The 10,367-nt window shown below is 42.4% G+C and overlaps 1 protein-coding gene across 6 annotated transcripts in view; it reads right to left on the bottom strand.

The window, feature by feature from the left end:
* Positions 1–788: 788 nt before the first annotated feature.
* The window catches only part of LOC102023780 (aromatase), a 114,451-nt gene continuing 104,872 nt past the window's right edge, over positions 789–10,367 (bottom strand). For all 6 annotated transcript variants that reach the window (XM_005376651.2, XM_005376650.2, XM_005376649.2 and 3 more), the window contains 3 exons: positions 10,177–10,339; positions 7,812–8,053; positions 789–2,109 (listed from right to left, as the gene is read on the bottom strand). In XM_005376651.2, the coding sequence (XP_005376708.1) occupies positions 1,861–2,109; positions 7,812–8,053; positions 10,177–10,339 (654 nt within the window). In that variant the 3' untranslated portion in view covers positions 789–1,860. The remainder of the gene's footprint in view (positions 2,110–7,811; positions 8,054–10,176; positions 10,340–10,367) is intronic.

Here is a 10,367-nt window from a genome sequence, read left to right as displayed (position 1 = left end):
CTCCCACTTTTCCATCATTGTATCCTTTGTCTGCTTTACGTGTATGCATTTACCTCAACCCGTCATTTCACTGCATAGACATGGAGCTTGGCTACATATGTACATATAAAACACATGTAGATCTTCCAAGAGCATTAGATGGGTGAAGGACACTGATCCAAATTCTCTTTTCCTTTACCATGCGTTCACCTCCAGCCAAAGGCAGTGTAAATGGTGCATTAGTAATCTTCAAGTGAGTTAGCTTGGAGTCTTTATATCTCAAATCCAGCCCTTCCTCTCAGGGGTCTGAATTATTTCAAAGACTTTCTAGAGCTGACTATAAACCTTTCTAGGTACACAGCATATTCCATTTATCCTGAGACCATATGCACAATCTAGATAATTATACCCTCATTTATTTCCTTACATATCAAACTCATCCTTGAATTTGAACAACACCTGCCTCTTCTTTTCTTGGTTTCTGGATCAGTTGAGAGTATATGTGAGCAAGACTGTGTACTGGGAACTGATCTGACTATAGACAGACAGTGTGGAGAGTTGTTCTGGGGAGAGGAGATTTGAAGAGAAAGAGAATAGCTCTTCCTTTCAGCGGGCTTACATTCATTTATACTCACCTATGATCTTGTTTCTAAGCAGTAGGCCGAGGAGAGTATGCAAATGGATGTGATGACCAGGGGCTCAATGGAAATATTTAAATATTAATAAATGAGTTTCACTTTTGTTTGCAAGTGACATACAGTAGGTACACTCAGAAGGACTAAATAAAACAACCACAGTTGTTGTTTTTTTTAAATCAACCCATTTATTGGTTCCTTCCAGAGAGCTAATTCCAAGGAGTCCGTTTATCCATGGCTACACACAATGACGGAATGGATTACATACTTGTTAAATTTCTAAAAATCAGACATGGGATTTAAGAAGTGATGTGCAGGGCTTCTACCGATTATCGACCGAGACTTTGGAGGTCTTGGAATGAAAGGGCGGTATACAGTGTCAAGGGAGAAGGATAATAAGAGAGGAGCACTCCCAAAAATCAGAATACACTGGGCTCTAGCTGTAGACATGGGTTTAAAGGGATTTGCCTTCCTGAAACCACTGAGGCCATGATAAGGGTTATGTCACTGTCTAAAACCACGTCTTAGCCACACTAACGCAGCTAAGTAGTAAGGCAAGCCAAAAAGGATTCTCACTGAATTTGAAGGACATTGTGTTTCTTTTCCCAAAATGCATATAGAGTCCTAGTTGTGTTTTACTCTGGTTGTCACTAAGTTTGCTTGTGTTACCTGAATCCACACCTATTCTCTCAATGGCATTTGTTGGAAGAATGAATAGAGAGATTGCAAGGGCACTTGACTTTTACCGCAGAAAGATTATGTGTACACATACATGAGGAAACTGGACATAACTCTTGGAAAACGTCAAATGCTGAATTTCGGAGTATTTAAAGGGCATGAATATTGCCATCCAGCCACTGAAAAACAAGTGGGAGCTCCTTACTCCACACTGGCCAGTGTGCTTGACCCCAGGGGCTTGGGCATGGGCTGGCTTGCTCCGCAGTGTGGTGAAGGCAGTGGAGACCCGGCAGGAAACACAGTCACACTTTGTAGGAATGTTCACTGAGAGCTGCGGTGTTTTCACTGACCGCTTCGCCCACAAACACTTCTCTCGCACCTGCGTTCTGTGGTTTGGAGAAGGCCAGGAGTCTCGCGGTTCCCGTCATGCTCACGTGCCACGGGCAGTAGGCGCCTGTGACATCGGGGCCTTGACTGCTCACTGTGAGGGTGACACTGCCTGAACAGCGATGATTCTGTGCGAGCTGCTCATGACAAATGCCCCGGCGTGGGTGCTGACCAGGCTTCTTCAGTATTGGAAGCACTTTTCTGAATTTCTTGGGGTTAAAATCATTTTCGGCAGGTCAACTGTCTCGTTGGGGTGTGTGGACAAGTTGTTTGTTTTCTGTATGTTTTCCACACACCTTCCTTGCAGTGTCTTCACATGAAATCGTCTCAGAAGCGTCACGAGGACGACTTTCATCATCACCATGGCAATGTACTTCCCTGCGCAGCTGCGGGGCCCAAAGCCGAACGGCTGGAAGTACCTGTAAGGAACCTGTGAAAATGATGAGACCGTTACCACCCTGGGAAGGGCCACAGTTTTGCAGTACGGGTTCTGACTCACTCTGAAGACACTGGTCAGTCACAAGGTTTAGTTTTGGGGTCTCGGGCTGTTTCCTCACTGAGATGAAGGAGTGAGACGAAATCAGCCCTTTTCTCATCCAGAGACTTACCTCTGGCGATACAGACCCAAGCTCAGAGGCTCCCCTTTTCCCTTTCCTGTAAGTGAGCTGCAGTAAAGGGAAGCAAATCAGGTTATTATAGGCAGTGCTAGGAAACCAAGCCAGCTCTGTGCGCCAGCCGGCTTTGTGACTGCTTTGAAGTCATCACGGCAAAGTTTGGCTTCAGGTGCTGGACAAATACAGGCAACGGATGTGCGCTCTCGGCCTGTCCGTGCCAAGCATGTGCTTTTAGGTATGCTGCGCGTTAATGAGGATCCACCTTTTCGTCGTGTTCACACAGCCCCTGGCATATAGTATTGCTCATACACTTCTGTTGGTCAGCTGCCTGATTTGCATGGCATTATCTGGATTGCCTGTGTAGAAGCAGGCTAAATTAGCATAGTAGATTAACATTGTGTTTCTAGATTTATAATGAGGTGAAGAGAAAAACCAGGTACTGAGGCTTAAAAAAACTGTCACCTAAATTTTGATATGAAGAGGCAGAATCTCCAGTATTCGTCAGTGATATAAAAAAGCTGAAAATTTAAGACTCCCAAAGCAGCACTCCAAAAAATTCTCAAGGATATTCTAGAAGGAGACAATGACCTGATTAATGTCAAAAAGTACAGGAGAATGGATGCATCAAGTAGGGTAAGCTCTTAGAAGGGGGGATAAAAGGAATCAGCAACAGTAAAATATTGCAATGACAGGAATGCGTCAGTACCGTCCAGTAAAAGCTCTCACTGTGAACGGAACCCAGTTCATTCTAATCAAAAGACTGGGATTGGCAGACTGGATCAAACTATGAAACTGAATGTTATGTTATACACAAGAAACACATTTAATCCTAAAAGAAATTCAAAGGCTAAAAATCAAATGTGGAAAACAAATTCCATGCAATGTGAGCCCCAAAACAAGTAGGAATAGCTATCCTATTGCAGACAAAGTGGACTTCAAGCCACAACTGACCAGAAGAAGCAAAGGTCACTACATATTGGTTAAGGGGACAATTCAACAGGAAGAGACAACTGTCATAGATATATATGCACCAAAAACCAGAGCATGCTACTTCATGTAAAATACTACTTGGTGTAAAAGGTCAGATAAACAACATAGTTACAGTGGGGACCTCAATACCCCAGTATCATGTGTAGACCTATCAATTAGACAGGATTTCAACAAAGAAATATCAGCATTAAACCACATCTCCCAACAGTGGACTTGATAGATATCTACAGAACGTTCCACCGAACAGCAGAATACATATTCTTCTTAGTAGCACAATACTTTCTCTAAAATAGACCACACCCTAGCCTATGAAGCAGTCTTCAATAAATGCAAAAGAATCAAAAAATTTCCATGCACATTATCGGCCATAGCTCAATGAAACTAGAATACAATGGCTAAGTAAGTCAGAGAAATTATACTAATACATAGAGGTTAAATAACGTACTTTTGAATACTCAGTGGATCCCAGAAGAAACCAAGGAAGAAATTAGTCAGTTCCTAGCATCAAAGGATAATTCTAGTGCAATATACCAGTATATTGGACGCAGTGCAAGAAGCCCCAATGGAAACATTTATAACTGTAAATACCCAGATCAGAAAAGCACTCAGTGGCACAGCACCTACCTGGCAAGCATGGGGTCCTGATTTCGAGTCCCAGTACAAAAAAAGGCAGCCCAAGCCCCAAAAATCCACTTATGTGCCCCAAAGTCCTAGATAAACAAAAGCAATCTAAATCCAATGCTAGTACAAGGAAGGAAATTATACAGATCAGAACATATATTAATGAAATAGAGACCAAAAAGAATCAATGAATCAAAAAGCTGGTTTTTGAAAGAATAAACACAATTTACAAAACCTTAATCTATCTTACCAAAAAAGGAAAGAAAAGACCTATATCAGTGCAGTTAGAAATGAAAAAGGCATTATCACACAGGACATCACTGAGGTCTGGAAACTTATAATATACTTCAGTATATTGGAGAAGTGGAAGAAGAAACAGAAGAAACGGACAGGTTCCTAGATTCCTGTGAATTACCAAAACTGAGCAAAGAAAGTAAAAACGTCTGAATGACTCATTAAAGGCAGTGCAACAGAGGCAGTCATGAAAGACCTACCAAGTAAGAAAAGCCCAGGATCCAACAGACTCAAAACTGATTCTACAAGAGCTTTCGGGACAAACTAATGCCAGTCTTCCTCAGACTCTTCAGTGAAATGGAAAAGGAAGGCAAACTGACAAATTCACTCTTGGAAGCTGGCCTTACCTTGATTCCAAAACCAGATACAGATGCAACTAAAAAAAGAAAACCACAGGCTAATCTCCTTAATAAACATAGATGCAAAAATCCTCAATCAGGTACTGACAAAGAGAATGCAGCACTTCTTTACAAAGATCACACATCCTGGCCAAGTAGGCCTCATCCTAGGGAGGCAAGGATGGTTCAACATACACAAATTAATAAATGTAGAACATCACGTAAACTGAAGCCAGGACAAAAAATCACACGATCATCTCAACAGGCACAGGAAAAGCCTTTGACAAAATTGAACATCCACTCATGATAAAAACCCTGATGAAGACAGCATTGTACTGGTGCAAAAACAGACATGTAAATCAATAGAACAGAACAAAGGATGCAGAAGTAAACCCAGGCACATTCAACCCGCTGATCTTCAACAAAGGGTCCAGAAAGATATGCTGGGGGAAAGACAGCCTCTTTAACAAATGGTACTGGGAAAATTAGCTATACATACATAGAAGATTCAGTATAGCCCCATGTATTAAACTAAAACCAAAATGGATCAAAGATATAAATATTAAAACAAAAAACAAACCTACTGGAAGATAAAATAGGTAAAACTCATGGGTATACACAAGGACTTTCTGAACAGAACTCTAATTACACAAGAAATAACAGCAAAAATCAACAGTGGAATTATATCAAATTAAGAAGCTTCTGCACAACAAAGGAAATAGAGTGAAGAGTCTAGCTACAGAATTGGGAAAAAAAAATTTATCAGCTATTCCTACCACTGAGGACTAGTATCTAGAATATATAGAGTTCAAAAAAATGGGCCCACTAAAATAAAAGGCCCAATCAAAAAGTTAGCATCTATAACAAATAGATACTTCTTAAGAGAAGTACAAATGATCAATAAATACATGAAAAAATGGTCCATATCTCTGGCTATCACAGAAAGGCAAATTAAAACAGCAGTGATAGCCTCTCTTGCTCCAAAAAGAACGGCTGTTGTCAAGAAATTAAATAATAAATGCTGGCAAGGCAGTAGTGGAAAAGGGAACACTTCGCTATATTATCCCCACATATGATCTAACTGAAACACATGCCTCATGATTTCTCAGGCTTGTAATATAAGCCCTACACCCAAATTGAACCCTGGCTAAGACAGAGGCATTTAGTGTGTCCTCTGCAACACTTGATGGACACACTGAATTATAAATTAAGGTTAACAGTTAAAATAAATGATAATATAAATTATAATTAAATACTTGTACATACCCAAGCGGGCACCTTTGGATGGGAGGTAAACACCTATGTAAACAGGAGCACTTGAGACGTATTGCCAAGTGACCAATGGGAGTTCAGACACAACACACAGATAACATGTGAATGGATATGGTTATGTATAATATGAATCTTCATAATTCAATACACTGTGTGTTGTAACGGGCATACTTAATGCACTTGTATAAAATTTAAAAATTTCTCAATTTTGCTGCCTGTAATTTTCTGTTGCTTTTGTGTGGACCGTCATTCTTTTTTTTGTTTTTGTTTTTTGTTTTTGGGTTTTTCCTGGTACCGGGAATCAGACTCATGACCTCACGCTTGCCAGGCAGGTGCTGTGCCACTGAGCTAAATCCCCATCCCCCTGGACAGTCATTCTTAACTGGCATTTTTGCTGCCAATCCTGTCACATAAGTCTTCATTGAACGCTGGGTTCAATGGAAACTGTGAGGCTAGCTTGCAATAGGTCGCAACATGGGTGAAGAATTCACGGGATAAAATCGCTGAGTACTGTGTGGCCAAAGCACTATGAGCAGGCTACATGGGCAAGAAGTGCGTATTTAAGGGGGGTTGTACTGCTGGACATGAGAGATCAGAGCCAGCGTTTCTATAGAAAGTGGAGTCGCAAGAAACTCAGGCCAGAATTCAGGATTTACAGAGTTATGATGATGTTCTGGGAGAAGATGAAACGGCTGTATTTGAATAAATGTAGATTTTGGTATACAAACAAATGTAGATTTTTTTACATGAATAAATGTAGGTTACTGTATGTGAGAAAATATGACATCCACTGAAGATAAACCTTGTTGCATCTTTAGGAGAAAAATTAAAATGAGACTCAGTCTTATTTTCAATGAAATGCTGGATACTGTTGGGGAGAGTGTAAACTATATTCATATGGAAATCAGTATGGAGATTCCTCTAAGAAATTAGAATAGAAATTCTGTTCAGCTGAGCTATTCCCATTCTAGGTATTTTCCTGAAAGAGTTAAAGGCATCACATTGCAGTCATGCATCCGTGGATGTTTACTGCAGCACAACAATAGCTAAATCTTAGACGCCACCCATATGCCCATCCAGAGATGAACGGGTAAAGAAAATGTGGTATTTATATATAGTGGAGTACTATTCTGCTGTGAAGAAGGATGCATTTGAGTGATTTGTAGGAAAATGGATGCACCTTGAGACCATAATATTAAGTGAATTCAGATATATGAATGTAAATAACTCATGGTTTCACTTATATGCGAAAGCCATAGGTAAATTAAAGAACAATATAAAAGATAACAGCAAATGCGGAGACAGAACATTTGCAAATGAGAAGGGACCAAGAGATGGACAGGGGAGGAAGAAAAGGGGAAGAGGAAGTAGGTAGAATTCATGTGTGTGTGAACATGTCCCAACTCTGCGAGGAATGTGATTACTATACACACTGCAAACACGAACGAATGAAAATTAAAATTACCAAATAAAAATTCTAAGTGGAAATAAACCAGAAAGAGAAAAAAAGAATGTCTTATAATTATTAGTGCTATTTAGAAGGAGAAGTAGTTTACGCAGAGACATTCCATGAACCAAAGGCAGAGTGTAAAAAAGTCAGTCTTTGGCCTCATTTGATCCTCACATACGCCAGAGCGGATTTCCCTTACTGAAATGGTCTTCCAGCTACAGCTGATGATGACAAAATGATTTCTTAAAAGGTAAAGCAAATTAACTAGGGTCAGCGAAACTGAAGTCATAGCCAAAAAAGTCTGGAATTTTTCACTTGTTACCTATTGAATTACAACCATTTAGATATTTCTGGGAGCTGGAGACCCAGCATCTTGTCTATTAGGCCAAATATGGCCACACTCCACGTTAGGGAAAATGTTTGCTGAAGAGGCAGCAGAGGGCAAACAGTAAGAGGATTAAAGTGTACACGGTGCAAACACAGAGAACCGGAACGAATTTAACGCCTGACACTGTCAAGAGTAGCGGAGTGGATTTTAAGGAGGGACTCTTACATTCTTCTCAAAGTTTTCTAGAGTAAATTCGTTGGGCTTGGGGAAAAACTCCAGCCTATGCATCCTTCCAATATTCAGGATAATGTTAGTTCCCTTTTTCACCGTGTAGCCGTCGATGACATCGTCTTCTAAGGCTTTACGCATGACCAAGTCCACCACAGGCTGGTAGCGCATGCTCTCATAGATGAAGTTTTCCAGCACTTTTAATTTCTGCACATCATCAATTTCTATGTCTCTTTCACCTGTAGACACAGATAAGAAAGGAAAGGGAAGGTAATGCTGGCTTCACTATTTCATGAGCATTAATTCTATTTTTTCCACAGAATAGTCTTCTTGGTTGAAAAAAATCAGGTCAGTACTTCTAATGCACACTGGCAATCGCAACTAAATATGCTATATTTGGCCAGCGCAGACTTTTATTAATTATTATTAATAATTAATAATTAAATAATAAAATAATAATTAAAAATGATTATTATTTATTATTCAGATATGAGGTCAGTTATCTTAAAATCTGGGAGATTTCATAGACAAGCTGAAAACTCACGAAGAATCAGAAAATATGGTAACACTGACCCACATGCAACAAAGGGCCAAAGTTGAAGCTTCACTCGCCCCCTTGAGAGGGGCACCCATGCTACAGATCCGTGTCAAACACACACAGCCTGCTGCACACGTTCACCTTGGCTGTCCGGCCTCTGAGGCTGTGAGTTTTGGTCCTGTGCTCTATGATCTAGGGAATGTTCGTGAGAAAGCCAGAACCACAGTCGTCTCAGAGAAGTGGGGCAGGCTGCCGCTGCAGTCAGAGCAGCGCAGTGGACTTGGTCCGTACCAGCGAATTTTCTCCTCTGGTGATCTGTGCAGTCATCTGCCCACACATGCCGCTGATGGTCCCTCCACGTCTCACCAGGAGCTGCCTGTTACGTGGAGTGACAAGAATCCACCCACACAGTGGCAAAATACGTGCCACACACCAGGTTGCGGGGTTGGTGTTGATGAGCATCTCTTCTTCAGCCTGGACGGATGCCAGTCAAGAAGACTGGGTTAGTACCAGAGACGGCAGAGCCACAGAGGACCCACAACGGACCGCTGCCTTTGTGGAATCAGAATCCACCCAGCGTCCTGTGGCAGCCCTGTCACCTGTATAACTGGGCTCCCGAGGTGGTCTAGTATGGCCATAGCACTGTACCAATACTAAGAGCCCTGCCCCGCTGCACTGTTCTCATACGAAGATCTAGTGCGGAGTGCAGAAGTGGGTGGGAGCAGAAGGGAAGAGGACCAAGCCGACCAAAGGCATTTGCTAAAGTGCAGAGACCACATCTGTCTGCTGAGCGCAGGAGGGAGCACGGACACACACGCAAATGCTCTGCTGTTTCTCTCTTTCAGCGTCTACTGAAGGGTCAGGGAAACATCAGGAAGCACAAGGTGGCCCGTGGCACACACACGCGATGTTCACCAGCTCACACACAGCCTAGGCAACTTAGTGACTCAGCAAGACCCTGTCTCAAATGGAAAACCAAAAGGTGCTGCAGACACAAGTCAGTGTGGTGGTCCTTGGTGTAAGCCTCACCACAGCTAAGAAAAGAAAAGCAAAAAACAAAAAGCATTATAAGGACTTCTGTCTTCTCTGCTCTGGCAATTCTGATCTCTCCTGACTGGGGCCGTGTTCCTCTGAGGAGATGGCAAGGGGTGGTGCTGAAGCAGAGGCAGGGCGTAGAGCTGGGAGACAGGCAAGAGGAGGGCCGGGGACCTGCTGATGAGGGGCAGCATCCCTGGCCTGGAGCAAGGAAGGAAACCCAAACCTGCCCTGTTGCTGCTTCTACCCTTTCCTCCTCTTCCTGCCATCGGGAAGTCCATTTGTGATCAGGCTGCTTAACCTGGAAGTATGTCTGTAAACGACAGCTGTTTTCCTGGGGACATGTGCAAAAGGCTTTTGTGACTGCTAATGCTGGCAGAACGTTGTGGATGATCCCAGCTTCTTGTAAGACAGATAAACCTACCCACCTGTGTTCGTGTGCACAAAGCAAATGACCCTGCGGAACACACAGCACCCACCGAGCAGGGCTTGCCTCTGCGGTGGGAGCGAGGCTGGGAGGACAGCGGAAAGCCCCGGGGGTGGCACTTTCTGCCTTGGACGTATCTCTGCATCTGAAGGTTTTCAGTGAGCATGGCTTATTTCTATAAGCAAACCCAGAATCATCTTTCAAACTACCTTGCATAGTCAAAGCGTGACAGAGTAATCTGCTTCATTTTTTCTCCAAGTGAATAGAAAAATTCTTTGTTTGACATCAGATTCTTAAGTAAAGAAAGTGACATGTAGAGGGAATCATTTTTCAGCTTTGTTGCTGAGTTGGTAAAGTCTTACCAATAACAGTCTGGATTTCCTTCATGATCACCTCTTCAACCTTAGGGTGCTCTGCAATGAGAAACAGCATGAAGTACACCGTGACGGACATGGTGTCGGGCGCTGCAATGAGCATCTCCAGGACGCACTGGTTCACATTCTCCCTTGTGAGTTCTCCGCGTTTCTGAGCAATGGAAAGAGAGGAAACATTG

Source organism: Chinchilla lanigera, unplaced genomic scaffold (assembly GCF_000276665.1).
Source record: "Chinchilla lanigera isolate Chin_1 unplaced genomic scaffold, ChiLan1.0 scaffold00008, whole genome shotgun sequence".
NCBI classification, from domain to species: domain Eukaryota; kingdom Metazoa; phylum Chordata; class Mammalia; order Rodentia; family Chinchillidae; genus Chinchilla; species Chinchilla lanigera.
Note: the sequence above shows the minus strand (reverse complement) of the source record. Positions and strands in the feature narration are given on the sequence as shown.